The 23,309-nt window shown below is 69.4% G+C and overlaps 2 protein-coding genes across 2 annotated transcripts; both read left to right on the top strand.

The window, feature by feature from the left end:
• The first annotated feature begins 5,773 nt into the window (after window positions 1-5,773).
• Window positions 5,774-7,213, top strand: LOC123023833 (adenylate kinase 8-like). Its single transcript, XM_044430892.1, has one exon. It carries the CDS (start codon window positions 5,774-5,776, stop codon window positions 7,211-7,213), a length of 1,440 nt encoding a protein of 479 aa, XP_044286827.1.
• Window positions 7,214-20,545: 13,332 nt separating this feature from the next.
• On the top strand, window positions 20,546-22,532 carry LOC123023828 (transmembrane protein 53-A-like). The gene is made up of 2 exons (XM_044430879.1): window positions 20,546-21,041; window positions 22,162-22,532. The coding sequence occupies exons 1-2, from the start codon at window positions 20,546-20,548 to the stop codon at window positions 22,530-22,532; spliced, it is 867 nt and encodes a 288-aa protein (XP_044286814.1).
• Window positions 22,533-23,309: the final 777 nt, after the last annotated feature.

Genomic DNA, 23,309 nt, shown 5'->3' with positions numbered 1-23,309 from the left:
AGGCGGCGCTTGGCTTCGCACGTGTTCAGTCCTGTCAATGGAGCCCGAAGGCTGTGGGGATGATCGTCTCTGTGGCTTGCCCGTTCCCGCCCCCCCCCAAACCCTTTCCTGAATTGTGGGTTCAAAAGTGGGTTTGGCCAGGGGGAAATTCCGTCCCAGGGGCTGAGGGTGGTGCACGGGAAGGGCCTGCGTTCGCTGCCGGGCTTCGATCCAAGGCGCCCCTCCTGCCCCACGAGGCCGGGCCTTGTGGTCCTGGGGCTTTCGTCTCCTCGTCTCTTGATGCCGCGGCCTCAAGGAACACGCAGGGTGGGCTTCTGCCGTGGCTGGGGGCAGTGTGGCCTGCGCGGGCGTTTCCATGGCGCTGAGAGGGGACCGACCCTGTCAGGCGGGTAAACGCGCATTTGAGGTCCCCCTCCCGGGTTTCGGCCTTCTGCTTTGAAAATGTGGTGCTAACAGAGGTGGAGGACGTCTGGGCAAGCCAGCAGTCGGGATTGCAGCCCCCACAGGCCGGGAGCCAAACTCTGCCACCCCCCATCGTGGCTGGAGAAAAGCCCTTCCACTGGCGCCTTAGCCCTCTCTGGGGCACGGGAGCCCCCTGCGGCGTCCTTCCCGGACTGAGCAGGGCCGGGGACAGCATCCTGTTGGCCGACTGCTCTGTGCCCCCCCCCCTTGCGCAGCACGGGCGCGTGAGGGGGCTGTGGAGCAGCCGGTTCCGGGGCTTTCGCGCCAGCGCCTCACCTGCCTCCCAGGCTGCACGGTGCTCCGTGAGCGCGCCTCTGTTTGGGAGTGGGGCCTCTTGCCTGGTGGGCCCACTCCGCCCCTCGAGGGTGACAAGCAGGGATGCACTGGGAGGGGCTCACAAGCCCCCGCACGGCAGGCGGGGCCCAGGGCTCAGTCCGCTGGAGCTGCCCAGGGCCGGGCTGGTTGTGAGGCTGGGCGGGCGCTGGGGTGGCTGCGGGGGGAAGGGGCGAGCCCCACGCGGCGGATCGGGAGCAGTGGCAGGGAACCTGCGACTGAGCGCCCCAGTTTGCCCTTGGATTGCGGGGGAGAGGTGGAGGGTCCCACAGGAAGAGCCTCAGCCCCTCTCCGTAAGCCGCACGCCAGCTCTGCGCCTGCTGCCGAACCGGCTCCGTGGCCCCACGAGGGAGGGGGGATGGCGGCCGCTGCAATGGACGGGCAGGATGGCAGGGACCCCCTTTCGCGCCGGACCCGGGGAATCGCCCTCGTCGTTCTCAGAGCAGGGGTGCGGTGACGGCTTGGCGCGTGGCCTGGCCCAGGTGCTCGGGAAAGCCCCGCGGCCGCCCATGCGCCGGCGCAGCGCCGCCTGCTGACCCTCTGCCCTTTGCTCCACAGGTGCTTCCTCCGAGGAGCCGCTGGGTCGCGCCTCGGGGCCGATGTGGCTGCTGCTGGCCCTGCTGAGCCTGCCGCCCCCGGGCTCTGGGGTGCCCCTGCACACACGCGGGCCCCTGGAGCACGCCGGGAACACGGCCAGCCATGGGCCGCAGCCCCCCCGGACGTCTCCGGCCCCCCCAGTGACCCCCACCCTGCTGCCCACTCACAGCGAAGCCCCCGCCCTGTCCCTGAACCTGGGACTCAATTTCAAGATCAAGGTGCGGAGCCAGGGTAAGGGCCGGCCCGGTGAGGGGCCCGGGGGAGCCAGCACAAAGCCTGGCCAGCCCCCCACCCGGCCGGCAGCCCCCACCCACTCCCAGGCACTGGGCAGCCCCTTCTGGGCCGAGGCCCTGGGGGGCTCCGGGTGGCCGGCCCCCGGCCCCGCCGAGGAGCTGCCCTCGGGCCCTGGGGGGTGGGCCTGGGAGGGCTCCCCCGCACATGCCACCCCCGGCCTCCCGGCCACCCCCGGGGGCGCCCCCCAGCCCCCGCTCCTGCTCTGGCCCAGGCTGGCCGAGGGGGCCCTGGGGGGCCCGCCCGGGGAGCACAGCAAGGAGCTCGAGTTCAAGATCGACATCGACCTGACAGCTGGCCTGGGCAAGGAGAGCGGCCTGGCAGCGAACGGCACTCGCGGCAGCGGGGGCGCCCCCTCCGGCAAGCGGTACGCGCTGCTCCCTGGCCTCCGCGTGGGCCTCTCGGGGGCCGCCGGCGAGCTGCCCCCTCCCGGTGAGTGCCTGCCTGCCGCCCCGCGGAGCAGCCGGGGCTGGCGTGGGGCTGCCCAGGCCCGGGAGGGGGGTGCCTCCGTTCTTTCCCTCGGGGCCAGGCGGCCGGCTGCCGGGCTGCTGCCACTCCCCTCGGCCTGGCTCGCCCTCGCGGCCCTTCCGGCAGCTGGCCAAGCGGCCAGAGCGGGCCGCCCGTGAGCAGGGCGCGTGCCGTGCAGGGAGGTACCACCCCATGCTGGGCCCGCCGTGCTTGGATGGGAGACGGCCGCCCCACAAGGCCACGCTCCGGGGAGCAGGCGGGCGCGCGTGGCGGTGCCTGTCCCACGCAGCAGTGGGGCCGCTGGCCGGGTGTCCTGCCTGCTGGCCCGGCGGTCCGAGGGGTGGCGTGGGCAGCACACCTGCTGCGGCTGTGGCTGGCCGAGGGCGCCTCTGCGGCCGGGCGCGGTCCCCCCACACCGAACCCCCCGCAGGCAGTGCCTGGGGCCCTTCCTCAGCCTCTGGGGCTGGTGGGGTGGTGGCCGAGCACTGGGGGTCGGGGGGCTCCTCAGCCGACCAGTCACGCACCGGCACGGCTCACAGAGCGCCCCCTGGCCAGCATTCCTGTCCCAGCGAGAGCGAGCGTGTGCCTCGGCCCCTCTGCTGGCAGAGGGCCGGACGAGCTGGCCGGGGCCCCTTTCAGTGTGTCGCTCTTTTGCTCAGGCCTCTTTGGAGCCACGTTGCCCCCGGGGCCGCAGGGGCCACCAGAGTGGGGTGCCACGGGCAGCACCGGAGAGCAACCTGGAGACGGGCACCCGACCCCGGCGTGGATCCCCAGGCCAGGTGAGAGTGCTGGCGGAGGCGGTGGGGCCGCCCGGGTTCCCCCTTCCCCTTCCTGGGAGGGGGCTGGTCCGGGGTCCGGGCCCCGACTGCCCTTCACCTGAGGTCCGGGCTTGGTGGCCCATGGGGGAGCCCGCTCGGCCGGTCAGGCGGAGGCGTGCAGGAGGAGGAAGCCGGCCTGGAGATCGTGCCTGGGGCTGTTGGGCCTTCCCTGGGTGCCCAGCTGGGCTGCGGAGGGCTGCCCCCCACCCCCCCATGAGGCAGCCACTGAGGAGACGGGTGGCCCAGCATGCCCGGGTTGCTCGGGCCAAGAGGTGCCCCCTCTCGCTCATGCTCACGCACATTCATGGTGCTTCCTTCTGGGTGGGGGTCTCGAGGGGTCCAGGCCACATGAGAAAGGTCAGTCTGGAGAGCTGATCTCCAGCCCTTTGCCCCGCCTGCCTTCTTGCCCCGCCGCCAGGGTCCTCCACAGCCTCGCCGGGCAGGACATCCCCAGCTGGCCGAGCGCGGAGCCGAGCTGCAAGCGGCCTCAGGGCCCCGGAGCCCTTCGCTCGCCTGCCTGGCACTGAGCGGCGAAGTTCCCGGCTGGCCCCTGCGGGAGCAAGCTGGGAATTCCCGGAGCGGAGCAGGGGCTCCCGCAGGAAATGCGCAGCTCCAGAGGGGAGGCCGTCGCGTCGCAACATGAATGCGCCGGGCGCTCCACTCCGCCTCACCTCACCTCGCCTCTCTTCCCAGCTAAAGCTTAATTCCCATTCATGAACGAGCGAAGAAATGATAGAGGCAAAGGAAGAGAAATTCTTTCTTCTTGCCACTGACTGGGCTTGTGCAGCACGAGAATCCGCCGTGGCTTGCGATGTGGGCAGCTCGTTCTGCCAGCCCAGACCCTCGGGGGGCTTACGACTGAACATGCGCCTCACCAACAAGCCAAGACTCGTTCTGGGGTGGCTTCACCAGGATGAGTTGTCCCCCCCCTTTTGTGGGTGCAGGAAAGGGCCAGGAAAGGGGCAAGCTCGCCTGGGCCATGGCTGGTGGGCTTGTGGGGACAGCTATCCTTGCTTGCTGCCCTGCCTGCGACGGTGGGGGGCCACCGTTGGTGCGCCACGGCTCCCCCCACCCCGTTTGTTTGGCTTTGTTTAAATTGAGACCGCCCAAATGGAAACCCCCCCGCTTGGCTGCTTTCCCAGCTGCCCTTGGACAGCCCCTGACAGCCCCTTGGAGGGGTGGTCCGTAGTTGCAAACGTAATGCTTGACTAGCCCCTGCCCCAGCTCTCCAGTCCCTGCGTGCGTCGCTCTGGAAGTGCTGTGTTCGTCCTTCCATGAGCGCTTCCCTGCGTGGCCAGGGCGGCCCCGGGGAGGCTCCAGGGAGCTTCCTTCTGCCTTGGTGTGGCACGGGCAAAGGCCGGCTGCCAAGCCAACCCAGAGGCGGGGCGGCCCCTGCGAGGACTGCCCTGGCCGTTGCCCGGTGAAGCTGCTCCTTTTCAGACCTCAGGAGGTGTGCACACCCACAAGAAGAGAAAACCACTTGCAGTCGTGTGGACTCATTGGCACAGATCAGAGGGTACATTTTCTGTTTCTGAGAGAGCTTTCCAACCTTGGACAGATCCTCCCAGGGGCTGTAGTGCACTTTGACGGAGCCGCCAGCAGCTGTCAAAATGGGGCTTGCAAAAGCCAGCCGTCAGGCCAGACAGAGCGATGCTTGAAAAACAAAAGGGATGGCGTGGGGAGCCAGAACGGGCCCTCGGCCTCAGCAAGGGAGGCCTGTCAGTCCAGCCGGGGGCCCCTGGGGTGCCAAGAAGGGCCACGCTGCGTGGGGCTGAAGATCCCACAGGGAGCCAGCCGCGAGGGGCCTGCCAAGGATGGTGCTTCGGGGGGAGGGTGCCCCAGGACGCAAGAGGCTGAGTGGGAAGAGGTCCCCCGAGCCTGGGCCACCCCCCACCCCAGTCTGCCCCAGGAGCTGCCACCAGCCACGGTGGGGAGAACGGCCCAGGTGTGGGCGGCACACGCACCTTCCGCAGGTGCTCCCACAGGTGGGCCTGCAGAAGGAGCCTGCTCACCCCAGACCAGAACTGGTGATGCCACCCATGTGGCGAAACGCATCCCGCTTGCCCCAGAGAGGTTTTTCGGGTGGGGCAGACACAGCCAGCCTCCAGAGCTGCTGGGAGCCAGAGTCCTCCCAGGGTTGGCACAGGAGCTGTGGGCCTTGGCCGGCCTTGGCTCCCCTCCCTGCAGCCTGGCTGGCTCATCCTTCGCGCAGTCCCCCCCCCCCCACAGCTGTTCAAGCAGCTCCTCCTGGGCTTCCCCAGCTCCTCGCCGGCCCCTAGGCGTGCCCCAAGCTCAGCCCTTCAAGTCCAGGCAGAAGCATTTCAGTTTCGTAAGCAAGAGGTTGGTTTCATGCATGCAAGAAAACAAGCTTATCTGAAAAGCAGCCTGACTCGAGACAGAAGGGCAAGGGGGGGCCTCCGCATGCCCGGCACCCGTGCAGCGCTGCCGCTGCTGCCTCCAAAGCAAGCCGCAGAGGTGTGGCTCCCGCCATGCCCCTCCCGAACGAACGCGCCGGAAGCAGGATCCAGTGCTCCACGGGGCTTTGGATGGGCCCCCAGCCTCCCTTTGCAGTCCCGCTGCGAAAAGCTGGAGCCTGCGGATAGATGGCCATTTTGCTGAGTGGTTAGAGCTACCCAGGGCACGCGTTCTCAGGCCCTGTGCCAGGGATACGGTGGCCTGGCTGCCCCGCAGGGAGAGCTGGGGACGGATTCTGCGGGGCTTCTGTGCATAGTGACCTCACCCGGCGCCGCCAGGCAACCAGCCCCGGAACGCCGAAGCACCGAGAACCTGCCTGGCCAGGAGAGATGGACGCTTCGAGCAAGCCCCACCGCATCCCCCCGGCGATGGTGCTGTACGCCGAGAGGCACAACATCTTCCAGCTCATGCAGTGCCTGATGGAGGTGCTCCTTGTGCACCGGCCGGAGGCGCCCGTCGACTTCATGATTGAGCACCTGAAGAAGGACAACGACGAGGTGCCCAGGGTCTTCGTGCTGGGCCCCCCCGCCTCGGGGAAGACCACCATCGCCCGCTGGCTCTGCAAGCACCTCAGCGCAGTCTACCTCTGCCCCCAGCAGCTCGTCTCGCTCAAGCTGCTCAAACGGTCCACCGAGGCCATGGCCCTGCAGGCCCGGGAGGAGCCGATCCCCGACGAGCTGTGGGCCTCGCTGCTGGAGGAGCGCCTGAGCGACGTGGACTGCGTGAAGCTGGGCTGGGTGCTGGACGGCTTCCCCGAGACCCGGAAGCAGGCGCTGAGGCTGCAGGCCGCGGGCATCGCCCCCCGGCACGTGGTTGTGCTGCGCGCCCCGGACGAGGTGCTGGTGGAGAGGAACCTGGGCAAGTGGGTGGACCCCTTCACCCAGGAGGTGTACCACACCACCTTCGACTGGCCCATCGACTTCGCCGTGCAGAAGCGCCTGGTGCGGCCGGAGGGCACCTCTGTGCCGGCCACCGCCAGGCGCCTGCTGGACAGCCACCGCAACTTCCCCAGCATCCTGCGGACCTACGAGGAGAACCACAAGCTCATCGACGCAGACCAGCCCTGCGTGGACGTCTTCGCCCAGGCCCTGAACTTCGTGCAGAGCCGCGCGCGCTCGGACGCCCCCTTCGTCCCGCGGGTCCTGCTCCTGGGGCCGCCCGGCAGCGGCAAGAGCCTGCAGGCCGCCCTGCTGCACCAGAAGTACGGCCTGGTCAACATCTTCTTCGGGGACCTGCTGCAGGAGCAGGCGGGCGCGGGCACGGCGCTGGGCGACCTCATCAAGCCCTTCCTCGAGAGCGGCTTCCCGGTGAGCGACAGCATCGTGCTGCGGGTGCTCAAGGAGCGGCTGGCCCGGGAGGACTGCCTGACCCACGGCTGGGTGCTCCACGGCTTCCCGCTCGACATGGACCAGGCCGACATCCTCCGGCACACGGGCTACGAGCCCAACCGGGTCTTCTTCCTCAGCGTGCCCACCGACGTGGCCATGGGGCGCGTCTGCCAGCGTGCCACGGACCCCGTCTCGGGGGAGAGGTACCACGCAGTCTTCAGGCCCCCCACCGACGAGGCGGTGCACCAGCGCCTGCGCCGCAACCCCCGGGACGCTCCGCAGTGCGTGGAGGGGAAGGCGGACTTCTACGGCCGCCAGTTGGCCGAGCTGGAGGAGTACTACAGCGATGCCATCTGCCTCAACGCCGACCAGGACCCGTACACCATCTTCGAGTACATCGAGAGCTGCCTGGTCAAGCCGCTGCCAGTCACCAGCCGCTGAGCGCGAGGGAGCCGCGGGCCCGGAGATGGGGCACGCCATGTGGAAAGGGGCTCCGCTCCGAAAGGAGAGCGGCGTCGGTCGCGTTTGAGAATAAAAATTCTTTGGCTTCACTGTGGCTGCTGCAGGTGCTCCCGTCGGATGTGGCACTGCGTCGGTCCACACGGCCAGCGCCCTCTGAGGCCCGCGTCGGAAGAAAGAGATGCAGACTGCTTGGCGCTCTGGTCTTCTGAGAGATTCTGCACATGCACAGAGGCACTCTCTTCTCAGGGCTGCTGCCATGGCCCAAGGGCTGTGAAAAGGCCTGCGGGTCCCAGCACTCCGTGGCTCATCCTCCTCCCATCCTGGGCAGCTGCTCAGAGCGCAGTCAGTGGCCACCCCGGCCCAAAGTGCTTGCAGGCCACCGGGGTGCTGCCACTCACCCCAGAGGCGGCTGTGCTGGGGGGTGAGCAGGGAGCCTTCAGCTCCCACCCCACTGCAGCTCCTTTTGCCCCAAATTTTCCACAACCCACGAGGCTTCTGGAAGCCAGCAGAGCTGTGTGCAGCCAGTGTGGGTGGGTCGTGGTGCAGCTGCAGCCCCTTTGAGCTCAGCGGCAGGAGTGTCTTCTCCAGGAGAGGCGGAATGTTTGGCTCTGGGTGTCCAAACACACCCGGGTCCCTGCCACTCCCCACAGGACTCCTTCATGCCACTGTGACGGGTGGCGAATGGCACAGGGGTTGCAGTGGCCCCTGCCAGTTTGGCTCAGAGGCAGAATGCGGCGAGAATGCCAGGACCCGGGCCGGTGCCGGGAGGCGTCCTCCAGTTCTGGCACGTCACCACGCGACCGCTCGGGGCTGCTGGTTGCCCTGCAGCCGGGCAGCGGGAGGCTGCTTCTCCGCTCCAGCCTTTGCTCACAATCCTCCTCTCCTCGCAGCAAGTAAGCAAGCAAGCAAGCAAGCAAGCAAGCAAGCAAGCAAGCAAGCACTGAGGCTGCACCTCTAGGCAAGAGGATCTCCGGGGCTGGGCAGCCGCAAGAGGAGCAGCCCAGGGCTGGAGGACAGCCCTGCTCCCGTTTGCCACCCGAGTAGAGCTGCCAGTGGATAAGCTCATCCCAGCCCCCTCTGGGCAGCTTCAGAGGGGACAGCGGGGGCCGCCAGTGGGTCCCCCTCCAGTCCTCCTCCGGGGGGTTTTAAGCGGCTCCTGGGTTACAGAGTTGAGGACGCCCAGACCTTTCCTGTGCTCCCCAGCCCAGGATCCGGGAGGGGAGCGGAAGGGAGAGCCTGCCGGCCCTGGAACAGCTCTGCCCTCTCCACCCGCGCACTGTGACGTCCAGCCAGCACTCCTGGTCGCGTGCTGGGTCGCTGGGACCGAAAAGATCTGGTGGCGCTTCGTGCTGAGCAGGCATCATCCGGCCAGCGCCAGCAAGCCCCCCCCCCACACCCCGAGCCCACACAGGGCTCTGCACTCCCTGGGGGGGCCTGCCAGATGAGCAAGGGGCCCTGTCCTCCCTGGAGCTGAGGGGTGGTGCCGAGCGCAGCCCGCCGTGCGGGGCCGCACACTCGCCTGGCATGGGGCCGTGTCCCTCCGGGGAGCCCCCAGCCCGCTGCAGCACAGCCCTGCTGCAGTGGCAAGGGTGGAGTCGGGGGGGGGGCTCCTGCCGCAAGCATTTCCACCCCCCCCTTGTCGTTTCGCCCGGCATCTGCGCCAGGGCAAGGTGACCTGACAGCCTGGACTGGCTGCAGCTGGTGGGCGGGGGGGGGGAAGGGGCCACTCCCAGCCCAACCGAGCCCATGCGGGCAGGATCTTCTCTGGGGGCGCACAGCCCAACGTGCTCCCCACTGCCAGCCCCCAGTTCAGAGGGGGCAAAGGGGGGCGCCGAGCGAGGCCGTCCTCAGGCAGCCAGCTCGAAGGGAGTGTAGAGCCGGGGGGCCCCCTCCCGATGCGGCCCTGCGTGGCTGAGGCGCCTCAGCAAAGGACTCGTTTAGGGCTAGTGAAAACAGCAAGAGGAAGCAGGCAGACGAGGCCGCAGACGCGGGGAGAATGGCTGCAAGCGGGGATGACAGCGGCGCACGCGGGAACAGCCAGCTGGGGAGCTGCAGACCCCGCTACTGGCCCACCCCGGGCAGCTCGTACGGTGAACCCCTAACCCCACCCTGCCCCCAAATATGTCTGGCTTGTGCTCCCCTCCCAGGGCTGTGGAAAAGGCACGCCAGGCGCTGCCGCCGCCCCCGGGGCCCTCCAGCCAGTGGCCTCTGCACCACACTGAGCACCTGGCTCTGCTTGGGCCCCTTGAGAGAGCGGAGCTGTGGCCTACCGTGGCAGGAGGGGACTGCCCCTCACTAATGCCGCACCGCCCCCCCCCCCGGGCATGGCCGAGCGCAGGCTCTTCCCCGAGTAGGTGCTCGGTTCCCCGCCCAGGGCGCCGGCCACGGGGCCGGGCCACAGCCGGCCCCTCAGCAAACCGCGTGTCGCCAGCCAACTGACTAACCCCCACCCTCTTCTCTCTCCCCAGGGCCGGAGTCCAGCAGCCTCGCTCCCTCGCCAGGCGGGGGCGGCACTTCCGTGGCCCTGCCCGGCTGCCCGCCCGAGCACGCTGAGGACTGCAGCTCCCCGTTGCCGGAGCCCGGCGCGTCCCCGCTCACCCCGCGGCTGCTGCCGGCCCTGCCGCTGCTGGTGCCGCTGCACTCCGACTGGGACGCGGCGCTGGCCGAGTGGGGCCGGGCCTGGGAGGCCCAAATCTACGGGGCCGGCTGCCTCTTCGCGCTCCTGGCCCTGCTGGCCCTGCTGGCCCTCCTGGGCCTGGGCTGCCGCTGCCCCGCCGGCTGCAGGCTCCTGGCCTGGCTGCAGGGGCTGCTGGCGGCGGCCGGCGGGACGCGGGCCGCCCTGCTCTTCGGGGACGCCTGCGGGCAGCTGGAGCGCCTGCCGGGCTTCGCCGTGCGGCTGCTGCAGGACCTGGCGCTGCCCAGCCTGACCTCCGCCCTGGCCGTCGCCCTCCTGCTGCTCTCGCTGCGCTCCCGGGCCGGGCTCTCCGCCCGCGCCGGCCCCCGGCAGCCCTGCTGGCTGGCCCCGCTGCTCCTGCTGCACTTCTCCGTGGCCGCGGGGGCCGTGCTGGCCGCCGACCTGCTGCACCGGCTGCCCTTCCTGCTCCTGGCCGCCCGGGGCCTCTTCGCCCTTCTGGCCGCCCTGCTCTCCGCCTGCTGCCTGGCCCTCTGCTGCCTCAGCCGCGCGGACGCGGCCCAGGTCTACGACCTCAAGAGCCCCGCGCCCCCCGCCGGCCCCGGCCCCTTTGCCGAAGCGCAGCTGTGGCGCCGGGCCGCGCGCATGGCCCTGCTCGCGGCCCTCTTCGGCCTGCTGAGCGCCGGCATCCACACCTACGCCATCCTGCACGCCCTGGGCTTCGGCCTGCGCCCCGTGCTGCTCGGGCCCTGGCCGTGGTGGGCCCTGCAGCTGGCGTGCCGGCTGTGCGAGGCGGGAATGGGGCTGCCCCTGGCCTGCCTCGGCCTGCTCCCCGTCTTCTGCGCGCCCCCCGGGGCCCGCTGCCCGTGTGGCGCCCGGCTGCCCTGCCTCGCCCCGGCACAGGCGGTGGCCCAGGCCCAGGCCCCGCCAAACCACTTCCAGTGGGCCCTCTCGGGCCACGAGAAGCTGGTCCTCTGTGACACCGTTGCCTGCAGCGATGCGGACTACCTGCCGCTCTACGCCCTGCCAGCCGAAGAGGAGCCCGGGCAGCCCTGCGGGGCCCCCTCCACCAAGGCCCCGTCCCTGCTCAGCATCGCCCTGGAGGCCGGCGACCCCACGGCCGACTTCCAGCCCCCCTCGCCCATTGACCTGCGGCGCAGCATCGACGAGGCCCTGTGCAGCGAGGGGCTCCTCCGGGGGAGCACTGCCCTCTACGCCCCCAGCCCCCCCGCGCTCAGCTCGGCCAGAAGGCAGTCTCCGGAGAGCGGGCTGTACTGCACGACCTCCTGCATGGAGCTGCTCCCCGCCTGGTCCCAGACCGAGGGGGAGACCTCCCGGGAGACCAGCGGCCCCCCGACCACCCTCTCTTCCCCGGGGCCCTGGAGAGGCAGCCCCTGCGCTGGTTCACCCTGCGGACTCTCCACGGACAGCGGCTCCCAGGTGCTCTGCTCCAGCCCGGGGAAAGGCGGCTCCGCGGGCACCACGGCCTGCGCCAGCCCACCGGAGTCCCCGGCCGCTCAGGGCTGCCCGTACTGGGCGCTGACCCCCGTCTCGCAGTGCTCCCCGGCCTCGGTGGGCCGGCAGGAGGCGCGGGCGAGCGACACCCTCAGCGTGGCCAGCGAAACCATCGACTTGTAGCCGCCTGGCCGCAGAGCCTCTGCGGGGTCGCGGGAGGCCCCTGACCGCGACCCGGCACCGCCCCAGCTCCAAGGGGGTGCCCCCGCCGTGGCAACACGCAAGGCGCCTGCCGGGGTTGCCCCCTGGTGGCCCCGTGCCGCCCCTCGCCCGCAACCCTCCCTTCCCTGGGGACTGCCCTGCATCGAGACCGGCCCAGGGCAGCGGCGATGCCTTGTTCTGTGTTGTGAGATCCCGGGCAAGCGGGGAGGGGGGGCCTTTGCCCTGCGGGGGCTGGGGCGCGGAGGGGGGCGCGGTGCTGCTGGCGCTACCGAAGACTTTCTCTGCAGAGGAGCCTCCGGGTTCCATCTTTGGCGTGTGTTGGTCTCCCGATCCTGCCCTGCGTGACGCCCCTCGACCCCCTGCGCCATGCCCCCCGCCCCCAGCTCGCCCGCGCAGGTCGCGCGGCATCCGCGCGCCACGACCCTCGCGACTGATGGACGGGGGTCCGCGGGTCCGCGCCGCTTGGCCGCCCCCGCGTCTGCCCCCCCCCCCCCGCCATTCCCCGAGCCCAGCCCCGCGTCCATCGGGAGCGAGGCTGGAGCCGCGCGGCCCCGCCCCCGCGCCGCCGCCCGCGCGAAGCGGAGGGCGCGCTCCCGCGGTGCTCCTGCGCGCTCCCGCGGCGCAGGCCCCGCTCTAGCCGCCGGAGCGCTGCCAGGGGACGGGCGCCTCCCTCGCGGCGCCCGCCTTCCAGCGACGCTTTGGACGTAGTTGATCAACGCTGATAAGGTTTTTTAAAAATATTAAAATATGTGCAATAGTTCCTACCTGGACAACAGTTTTGCTGCCAATCAACGATGATTTTAATAAACTGAGGCCTTCCCAGATCTTCCTTTTATTAGCAGTCTTGCTTCTTCTTGGGTTTTTGTCATGACTGAAAATGTTTTTTAGTATTTCTTAACCTTTTTTTACCTTTAAAGAAGTGATCAGTTACACCATAGTGCAGAAATTTTAAAAATGGGTTGGCGCAGATTACTCTCGACTTTGAACACCGATCAGGAAAAGGAGCTCTTACGCGGGGCACCCGCTGGGGACGTGGCCCTCGCCCTCCCGCGTGGCTGTGCCCGTTCGTGCGCATGGAGCATGGCGAAATGCGTCGCCCCAGAGCAGGGAGCCCAGCCCGATGCCCCTCGCCGCTCTTGGAGAAAGGGCAGGGAGGGCGTGCGACTTGGGGGCTCCGGGATGGCAGCTCGCGTGGCCCATTTGACCCCTCTGCCAGAGGAGGGGACTCCGCGGCCAAGCGGCTGCCGCTCAGGGGAACCTCTGCCTCACGCCAGCCCATCCTGGCGAGGAGTCGGGTGCGCTGGCTGCCCCGGCTCTTTTTAACAGGTTTGCAAGCTTGCTTGCTTGCTTGCTTTTGGGCTGGGATCTCCGTGGTTTTCTTCACAGGAGTATATTTTGGCATGCTTAGCTGTCAAATCACGGGTAGTTTATGGGGGGGGGTGCCCCGAACTTTTCCATGTTCCCAAGGGCCTGGATTCCTGGAAGCAAGAGGGGAAGGGAGCCCCCCCCCCCCCCCAGGGCAGCCACAGCCAAACAGAGAAGAGGTAAAGAAAAGGTGCTACGGGGCGGGGGCCTTCACCTCCCCCTCTTGGAAAGCAGAGGCCGCGCACACCTTCGCCTCGGGTTGACGCCTCACCTGACAGCTGTTCACCCAAACGTGACCGGGGAGCAGCTGTGGGGACCTCAACCTGGGCATCCCCCCGGCGAGGCTGCCCGTTTTTAGACGGTGCAGGAGTGCCCCTGCGAAACTCTAAACGAGAGAGAGAGCGAGAGAGAGAGCACAACACCAGTGCGCATTTGGGGGTCCCGGGTACTAATTTTGAAACACCGTTTGCAACCTCAGAAAGCCCTGTGAAGGCGCCCCTTCGGCGTTCGGAAGAGGCTTCCAGTGGCAGTCAAAAGGGAGATCGTGACAGCTGGTACCCGGGCCCTTGCGGGGGATCCGGTGCCCGGACAGGCCTGGCAAGCACTCATGGGCCTCTTCCAGTGCCTGCAGCAGGTTCAAGTCACCCAGCCAAGCACTGCCCTGCAAGCGTGCAGCACAGCTGGCCTTCCCTGTCTGGCCATGCAGCCTCTGGGCCCAGGGCTCTGGCTGCCTCCTTCTCAAGGCTGTTCAGCCGCAGCTGCCGCCCTGGGCTGTGTAGCTCGTGGATGGACCGCTTGACCTGTGCAAACGCTTCCCACCCCTCCGGGCCAAACGCGCCACCAGGGACGGGCGCCTTCCATCGACCCGGTCGCATGCCCCATTCTGGCACGGGGGCCAAGGGCAGGGCAGCCTGCCTCCAGGAGCCTGCGGGGAACTGGGTCACCCGCTCTGCCTCAGCGCACCAAGTGAGCAAGGGCGGCGCAGAGGGCTGCCTCTCTCCCGGGCTCAGATTCTCAGTCTGCCAGGAAAGGGATGGCAGGTGCAGGAAGAACGCCCACCCAAACGCGCGCGAAGGGCATTTGTAACTCACAAGCGGCCGACCGCTGTCTCGGGGAGGGGGCCTCCAGCCAGAGGACGGGGCTGAGCCCAGCCAGCGAGCGCACCTCTCATGCTGGCGCTAGAGCGCAAAGGCTCTAGGATGGAATCCCTTGGGTGGGGGGACCTGCGGCACCCCCTTCCGCCCCCAGCACCTCCCCACGTGCACCCCAAAGAGCAGCAGCCGCCTGGGTCCGGCACTGCTGTGGGCTGGCCTGACGCCCTCATGCTCGGCTCCAGGGCTGGGCGACAGGTGTGCCGACCGAGCCAGGGGATTTTCAATTCCTTGTCTTGCATTATGGTCTACTCCACGGAGGCTCTTGCCACGCTACGCTATTTTTTATTGGTTTCCTAAATAAAGTACAGAAAGGAAGAAAAATGAGAATGCCAAGGGACTTTACACAAATGTAACACGCACATTCATAACCTCCAAATTCCCCAAACCCCCCTCTCCAAGTTTGTACCTTTCTGTCAATTAGTGCTTTCTGGATCATAATCCTCTAAACCGAGGAATTAATCTAGTATAAATTAGCGGGGAGCCAGGCCAGGCCTTGCAGTCGGGCATCGCAGCTGCCATGGCTCGGCCACACAGCCTTCCTCCGCCACGGAGACGGCCCAGGCGTTCCTGAGCCACTGGGGCCGGAGTGTGTGGGGCAGGCTCTGGAGCCGGCACCAAGCCGTGCCCCGCAGGCGTGGAGGGCTTGCAGCTCAGGCCCGGGAGAGCCTGGCACCCCGGGCCCCTCCCCACACGTGGGCGAGCACATGCCCAGGGTGCAGCTTGCTGATCCGCCGAGGGCTCCGGTCCCGAGGGGCTCCGCGCTCCCCTCGCCGGATGCGATTTACGCGCCCGACTGCCCCTGAAAGTGAGCGTACCGAATCCGGCGCCAAGGGGTTAGCCTGGCACAACAGCCGGCCTCCGGCTGGCCAAGGCTCCCATCGCGGCCAGCCTGGCATTCCCCCAACACCAACAGAAAACAAGGCGCCTCACAGGGCCCAAGACCGGCAGCCATCGGCAGCAGCCCGGCCGGGGCTCCCATGCCCCCCCCCCCGCGCTTGGGAAGGCTCTCTGCTGGGGGGGGTTGCTTCACGGGGCAGGGAGTTCATCCCGCCGCAGGTCAGTGAACACATTCAGCTCATCTGGCCCGCTGCTGCACCGGAGCAATGCTAGGCCCGCCTTCACAGCCCTGCAGGGCCCCCGAGAGCGGACCGCTGCAGGCGGCCGATTGTGCGGTTAGTTCCGGAACAGGACTGCGCTTCTCCTCCAGGTTCATTCCGTTCTTTAAAATGGCTCATTCATGGAATCCTAGGATAGGAGAGCTGGTGGGGGGGCTACAAGGCCATCGAGTCCCACTCCCTGCTCAGTCAGGGCTCCCACTTAAAGCACTCCTGACGGGTGGCTGCCCCGCTGTCTCTCGAATGCCCCCGGGGGGAGCCCCCCCACCTCCCCAGGTCATGGGCTCCCAGGAATTTCTTCCCGATACCTAGCCAGAACCTGGCTGCCTGCAACTCCATCTCGATGCAGAGCCCTTTATTCCATGCCCCATGCTCTGATATGGTGGAGAAGCGTAGGGCAGCTTTTCAGGTATTCCCGATACATTGGAGCAACGCGCTTGCGCGCCTGTTAAGGCACAACGCAGAGTTATCCTGGGAGGCTTTTGCTGTGTGAACCTGCCTGAGCTTGGAAGCTAAGCAGGCTTGGGCCTGGCTGAGCTCTGGATGGGGGACTCAATGCTGTGAACCCAGAGAGCTTAAGCTGTGGGCCTTAACGATAACAATTCAAATCCATCCGACTCAGAGCACCCACACGACTGCTGGGAGAAAAAGGAGCCGGCAGGTGTCCCCTCTGGGCTGCGGGGCCCCCGTCTTTGGCCCCAAGGTCCCTCTCCCGAGGAGGCCCGGGCGGGCGGTGGCAGCCCAGCCATGGTGCACAGCAGATGCCAACCCTCTTGGTAGGAAGGACGTGGCTTTGGGCTGCCCTCCTCAGCCAGGCCGTTTCAATGCTGAGAAGCCGCCTGCGCCGTGCCCAGGGGCAGGGGAAGCCCCCCTCGTGCGCTGGGAGCCCTCGCACGGCTGGCACAATCCGGCCCAGCCGTCCCCTGGTGCCGAGAGGAATGCCCCAAGGTGGCAGCTGCCAAACCTCAATGGCAGGACAGCACATCTTGGAGCCAGACACCGCTGCCGATATCACGTCTGACATGCCGAAAATATTCAGCGTCGGAACTTGCAAAGGAGCAAATGGGGAGGGGCTGCGAAGTTCTTCCACCCCTACTTTGCCCCCCCCCACACACCTGGTTGGGCAGCTCAGGGGACACCGGCGCGCATTTGGCTCAGAGGCAGGAGTCCTGCAGCAGGACGGGGAGGGGGCTGCCACGCCATCCCAGCCACCGCGAATTTGCCCCAACCCCGAGGCTGGCTTGTGCTCTGCGCTCGCACCCGGAGCCCCAGCCGGCTTCCTGCCACCCGCCCCCCACCTCAGTGGGCGCAGGCTGCGATCGTCCGCAGGAAGGAGGGCAGCCAGGTCCCGCTCCCCGAGGCTGACGCGCTTCTGCCGCAGACACGGCGGGACGTCTTCGCCACGGCCCCGCACAGACTTGCACCGCAGGGGCTGCGAGGGGCGCTTCGGACCGAGCCCCAGAATCCTGCAGCGGCGGGGGGCTGCCTGGGCTTGGGGGCTTCCGCTCTGCATGCCGCTTAGACTGGCAGCCGTTGCCCCGAGCCTGCAAAGCAGCAGATGGGGGGGCAGAGGGCCCACTCGGCAAAGGCTCCCAGTCCAGCCCTCCTGGGCCAGGGAGCTCTGGGTGCGAGTTCCACGGTGACATGAGGCCATGCGGGTGGGCACAGCTGGTGGCACAGCGCAGGCCTGCTGCCCGGGGCCAGCTCGGTGGCCTCGCCCTGAAACCCGGCTGGGACAAGCCTGGCCCTGCCCCCCCCCGGCTCTGCCGCGGCTCCTCGAAGCAGCTGACAAGCCGAGGGAAGCCGCTTAAGGCATCGAGGCCAGCGAAAGCAGCAAAAGTGTAACCCTTTCCCGCCCCGTGGGGGGGAGGCCAAGCTGCGTCCCAGGCGTGGGGGGGGCAGCGGCGCTGTGGGGCCGCTGGGGGACCTGCCCCGTGAGGCCCTGCCCTGAGCGTTGGCTGGAGCCCCGAGCGCCCCATGACGCCTGCGGGGCTTTCTTAGAAAGCAGCTCGAGGGACCTATACAGGTCCTCAGCCAGACTTGCCGCTGGGGGGGCAGGGCCTGCCCCACGGCATCCTGCAACACCCCCGCCTCACAGCAACTAAGCTGGTGCTGGAAGCCGCTCGCCTGCCCCGGGCTCGGTTCTCAGGCAGGAGCTCCCTAAAGGGGTTGCCACGGGGAAGAGAAGAGTTAACCTTCCCCTCCCCATCTGCTTTGCCCCCTCCCCCCCCCGACAAAGAAGCTTAGATGCCCGGGAAGCTTTCCCCCTCAACTCAATTGCAAGGGGTGGGAACATGGAGAGGGAAGGAGTGGGGGGCCGGGGGAAGCGGGCACAAAAGCCAGAAGCATGGCCCGTGCCGGCACCAGAGCCTGCCCGGGTGTGCCTGCAGGTCGCCGGGGCTGGGCCGGTCCTGCCCTCCGCGTGCACGTGAGGTGGCGGCTGCAGACCCTCGTGGGAACCCCTGCCAGGACCTTCATCCCCAGAGAAGCGGTAAGGCTGCAGCCACGCCTGCCGGAGCGGATGCGGGGGCGCCCTTCCAGGCCAGGCCGCTGTTCCGCGCCTGGCCCCAGGATCCCGCGCGCAGGACACGGAGCGAGGGCGCGTCTGGACGCTGCTCCCTTCCACGAGCTGCGCGCATCGGCTCTGCTACTCCGGACGAGGGTCGCTCCGCATCAGCTTCACGGGACGATCCCGCCTCCAGGGCCGCGGCCGATGCGGGAAGGAGGACGGGGCTTCGCCCCCGCTTCCGTCACGGAGCAGCCCACCGCCACGGTGCCCTCCCCGGCTCCTTCTGCCCCGTACGGGGGCACCCGAGATGGCCGCGGCTCTCCCTCGCGGCAGGCCGCTGGTCCTGCATGGCAGAGCGAGGCGGGCGCCCTTCCCCGGGCGTGCGCAGCGCGGGGCGCCCGGCCAGCTGCCCTGCGTCCCCCCGGAGGGGGCGTTTGGGGGCCTGCGGGAAACACCGCGAGTCCGCGCACCGAGGGAGGCGAGGCCAGAAGCTGCAGGGCGGGCAAGGGGGCAGCGGAGCGCCCCGCCTCGCCAGCGCCTGTCCTGCCCCCGCCCACGTTGCCCGGTGCCGCTCCGGCATCCCGCCGCCCCTTCCCCCCTCTTCTCCTTCGCAGTCCTCCGGGCTCCTCTTCCTCGGCCCAGGCCCTCCTCCCGCCAGCGCGTGGAACTCCGCGCCCCCGCCGGGCGGCGCCGCTCTAGTTCCGGGCCTGGGCTCGGGCGGATCACGCGCACGGAGCTCGCGGCCTCCCGCCGCCGTTACGCAACGCGCGTCCACCTCTCGTGCTCGCGCCGAGCGCCACCGGGAGCCGAGCCCAGGCCGAGGCTGGAGCGCTCCGTCTGGCACTTGGCGCGCTCTTGGCGGGGCCGCGGAGACCGTGGAGAGCGCCGGGGGCGGGCAGGGCAGGGCGGCGGGACTCCTCGTCTCGACCTCCGTGCAGCTGCCGCGCCCCCGCGGCGAGCCCGGAGAGCCCCCGACAGGCTTCCCACGCCCGCGGGGGCTGTCTCGGGGGGGGGGGGCGCGGGAGCTGCCCCGGATCCGGAAGGTCGAGGGGCGCGCACGCGGGCGCGAGGCGCGCTGAGCGTGGCCGGAGCGCCCTGTGGCCGGCGCGGGGGTGGACGCGCGCCCCGTGGCGCTGCCGCCTGGCTGTCCCTCGCGCCCGCCGAGTGAGGAAGACCGCTGGCCGGCGGATCAGGTAGACGCCCCCCCCCCCCCCACGTGCGGGAGGAAGCCTCGGGGAGGAGCGGGGGGCCTTCCGCTTCCCGCTGCGGGGCCAGTTCCTCGGACCCCTGCCTCGACCCAAGACCGGGGCAGCGGCAGGCCCGGGGCGCGGAGCGGTGCCGTGCCTGGGCAGATGCGCGGAAGCGCTGCGTGCTGCGGGCCGGCGAGGTGCGCAGCCGCTGCTCCTTGCTTGCCGCGCAAGCCTCAAGCCCCTCGGTGGGGAGGGCAACCTCGTCGTCCCTTCCCTGCTGGGCGGCTTGCTCGGAAAGCCGCTCTGGTGAGGATGCACGTCAGACCGCTCTGTGCAAACTGCGCTTTGAACGGGTCGCGCTCGCTGCGCGCGGAGCTGCGAGGAGGAGGAGGAGGAGGCACCCTCAGCACGGGGCAGGCGGCCAGAGCAGGCTGACGCTGGCAGGGGAGGCGCGCTGGTCTGTCGAGGGGCTGAGCCTGCCCACGCGACCATGGGGGGGCAGGGGTGCCGCGTGCCCAGGGGAGGGGCTGCCTGCTAGCACCCCCCATACGCGCCTCCCTCCCTGCCCAGGTGCTTGCTCCCAGGGGCTTCCAGGCCCCGTTCCGAGCTGGGCGCCTCCAGGGTCTGCCCAAGCGCTGCGTGTGGTCGCCGTGCCGGCCGCTGCTGCCCCGGTCGCTTTCTGGGCGTGTCGGTGCCTCCCTGGGCTCCTCTGCGTGGCGTTTGGGTGGCGTGACATCATTCTGCATTGGTAGCCCCAGACCCCTCACTTTCTGTTGGGAGCAGCTTTGCAGGTCCCTGGTCCAAAGGACCGGTGTCAGTATTTCAATAAATCAAAGCAGATCATTACATCACGTTCATACCGGACCTTTCCTTTAAAGCAGGGGTCTCAAACTCGCGGCCCGCGGGCCAATTGCCAGGATGGGCGGGGCACGGGGGAGGGGCCCTGCGGCCTTCAAAGTGCCAGCGGCGCCCGGGCCGGCCTCTGGATGAGCGGCCCACCACCACTGCGGTGGTGGAATACTTGATGCGGCCCAGCCTCACCCAGACTCTACTTCCAGCGGCCCCCAGGTAAGTTGAGTTTGAGACCCCTTCTCTAAAGGAACCCAAGGTGGCCAAGCAGGGTCCCCCCTTCTTCCTTTCGTCCTCACAACACCAACCCTGTGAGGTAGGCCATGCTGAGAATAATCTGACTGGCTCCAAACGTCCTGGCTGTGTGGGGACTGGAGTGCGGGTCTTGAAGGGGGCTTGGGCAATTTGTGGAAGAGCAGGATGCAGAGCCCACGGTCCTTTGGTGCTGAGGCAGGGGCCCCGGCTGGCAGCTGTGGGGTGCGCTGGGCCCACGCCCTGCTCCGGGGCTCCTGACACTGGGGGGCTCTCTGGGCCCCTCTCGGGCAGAGAGGCTCTTCGGGGGGAACGGCAAGCGGGACGAGTTGCTGTCTGATCAGTAGACACCCCCACCCCCGGTTTCCTGGGGCAGCAAGCACAGCCTTGGAGCAGGGGCCGAGGCGGCGGCAGCACAGCAGACGGGGCACCCCTCCCACCACATTGCCCCCCCTTGCCTTTCTTTCAGGACTGAAGCGAACAGCCTCTGAGCACCTCCAGGGATTGGGTGCTCGCTGTCTGGGCGCCCACCAGTCCTGCAGCCCTGGAGAGCCCCCGCCCCGAGGAGATGCACGCTGCCAGCCCGGAGCCCCGTCCCGATCCTGCCTGTGCTAGCCCTGCCTTCCCAGCCCCCGGCGTGGCCGTGGTGACCATTTCCCGCACCGTCCGCCTGTACCGCCCCCCCGGGCCGCCCCCCGGCCCCCGGCCACTGGTCCTGCTGCTGCCCTGGCTGGGCGCCGAGCCTCGCGCCTTGGCCAAGTACCTGGCCCTCTACCTGGAGCGCGGCTGGCCCGTGCTGGTGGCCGAGAGCCGCCTGGCCCACTTCCTGTGGCCTCGGTGGGGGCTCGCCTACGCGGCCCGGGTGCTGGCGCTGCTGGCGGAGGGGGAGGCCCTGGGAGGCGGGCCCCTGCTCATCCACGCCTGCTCCATCGGGGGCTACACCTTCGCCCAGATGATGGTGCAGCTGGAGCAGCGGCCCGAGCGGCTCGCCGGCCTGCAGGGGCGCATCCGCGGCCTGATCTACGACAGCCTGGTGGCCGGCAGCCTGGCGGACATGGCGAGGGGTGAGTGGCAGTTGGTGCCTGCCGTGCCGACGGGGAGGGGAGCGCGCGTGCAGGCGTGTGGGGCCCCTCTGCTCTGCCGGTGGCTCCTGCCCCCCCTCGCTAGCCAAGGAGGGACACCCCTCAAACTGCGGCATTCGTGGCCACGGGAAGTAGGGGCGCCCCCACCTGAGTGGCTCCAGTGGGGCTGGCACCTTCCTGGTGGAGCTCTCCACACCCCGCCATGCTGGCCTGCGTTGGTGGAGCGTGTTGCTGGGGCGCATGGGCCGAGGGGGCCTGGCCCCGCTGCTGCCGATGGAGGTGCCCGGTGCTGCTTGCCCACCTTCCCAGGCGGCTCCTGTCCCTCCGGGCCATCGAGCCCGCAGCACCCACCCCGCGTCCGTCCTTACCCACCCGGGCAGGCCGCCTCTTCCCTTTCCCTGCGGGGCAACTGGAAGGGGAAGGTGGCGGCGACTGTCTGCAGAAATGCTCTGCCAGTCGTGCCCCGGGGGGGGGGGGGAATCAGACCGAGGCCCACAGAGCGAGGCCTCGTCCCCGCAGTGGCCACCAGACGCCTGGTGGGAAGCCCATGGACCGGACGGGTGGGCCACAGCCCCCTCACGCCCTCGTTCCCCGGCCACCACCCTGCTGCCGGAGGCTCCCCAGACATGCCGCAGGCAGGAGGGCCTCTGGCCTGCCCCTCCTCCCCAGCCCTGGTGAGCCTCGGCTGCGTCACCCCGTGGCCCTGGCCCGTGGCAGCCTCACGAATGAAGCAGGTGCGCCCCACAGGGGCCAGTCCTGGCACGCCGCTGGGCCCCTGCAGAGCCAGAGGCTGTGGCTGCCTGAATGGAACCGACCCCCCGCCCTGCCTGCGGCTCTCCCCGTCCTGCGCTGTGCCTGCAGGGCGGACACCGGGCAAGCCGTTGCCCCGCCGAGTGGAGCTAGCCTCCCTGCATCCCCACGGAGGGCCTGCAGCCCGGGGAGCTGTCCCGGCACGGGCAGCCTGTGGCCGGCCTGCCAGGAGGGGCCGGAGGCGCGGCTCTCGCTTGGCACAACCGGCTGCCCCGGCGCTGGCAGATGCTCCACGCTGGATCTGGGGCAGCCCCGAGCCGTGTGCCCAGAGCTGCCCTGCTCCCCCCTGCAGGTGTGGCCAGGATGGCCGGCTCCGTCGCCCTCCGCCCACTCATCCGCAGAGGGGTCCTGCTGTACTTCCGCCTGTTCCGCAGGTGCACCGTGGTGCACTTCGAGGCCGCGCTGGAGGTGTTCCACCGGCCGCCCCTCCGCTGCCCCGTGCTGGTCTTCCACTGCCACAACGACCCGCTCAGCGACGCCGGCACGGTGCAGGCGCTCCTGGGCGCCTGGCGGGCGGCCGGCATCCACGCGCAGGTGCAGGAGTGGCCGGTCTCCCACCACGCGGGGCACCTGCGCCTCCACCCGCAGGACTATGCCCGGGCCGTGGCGACCTTCCTGCGGCGCCTGGACCTGGAGCCCCACCGGCCGTGGGCCAAGCTCTAGTGCGCGAGGAGTGCAGCCGGAGACGGCTCCCCGCCGCAGCCAGATGGGGCCAGCTCTCGCCACGGGGCTACCAGCTGCGCCCGGGTGCGGCAGAGGGGCGGCCGGTCACTTGCTGCGGGCTGCGGCCTTTTGCCGGGCTGCGCAAAACTCTTCCGCCTCAGGAGCCGAAGCAGTGCCCCGGCTCCAGCGCGGCCAGGCCCTGGTGGAGGCCGCCCTGCCGCTTGACGCCAGCGGGGATGGCAAGTGGCGGCAGTCCCCCTGCAAGCCGGGGCCGCCGCGTCCCGCGCCCCACACGCCGTCATCCCGAGGATGGGAAGGGCCAAGCCAGCCGCTCGCCAGTCGGAGGAGCTGGCGCCAGCAAGAGCCGGATGCCTCCAAGGGACTCCGAGGCCAACCTCGGCAGAGGGTCCCGGAGCAGCAGCCAGCGCCACCCACAGGGCGAGCTGGGGCGCACCTGCTTCCCCCAGAAAGCCGCCTGCGCGCACTGAGTGGTGCATGCGAGGAGCCACACAGCCCCCCCACAGGTGCCCTGGAGGGGCCACCAGCACTGGACAGGCGCGGCCCGTGAGCTGCCCCGTCCCAGCCCTGACTAGGCGGGCAGGGAGCCCCCGAAGGTGACGGACTTGGAGGGGCCCTGGAAGCGGCCTCGGAAGATGTGGCATGTGCCGAGCCCTGGGGGAGGGGGCGCCTCCGCCTCCTGCCCCTCCGGAGCATGGACCCTCTCCCTGGCCAAGTGCCCACGGAGGTGAGCGCCTGGCCTGTGCTTTGCCCGATGGC

Source organism: Varanus komodoensis, unplaced genomic scaffold, assembly GCF_004798865.1.
Source record: "Varanus komodoensis strain SLA01 unplaced genomic scaffold, ASM479886v1 scaffold1, whole genome shotgun sequence".
NCBI classification, from domain to species: domain Eukaryota; kingdom Metazoa; phylum Chordata; class Lepidosauria; order Squamata; family Varanidae; genus Varanus; species Varanus komodoensis.
This window is presented reverse-complemented; position numbering and strand designations above follow the sequence as displayed.

Bases quoted from the DNA above. Each gene is read 5' to 3' on its own strand.
- LOC123023833 (XM_044430892.1), top strand. From the start codon at position 5,774: ATGGACGCTTCGAGCAAGCCCCACCGCATCCCCCCGGCGATGGTGCTG.
- LOC123023828 (XM_044430879.1), top strand. From the start codon at position 20,546: ATGCACGCTGCCAGCCCGGAGCCCCGTCCCGATCCTGCCTGTGCTAGC. The intron at 21,042-22,161 runs GTGAGTGGCAGT...TCCCCCCTGCAG, and splicing joins CCTGGCGGACATGGCGAGGG to GTGTGGCCAGGATGGCCGGC.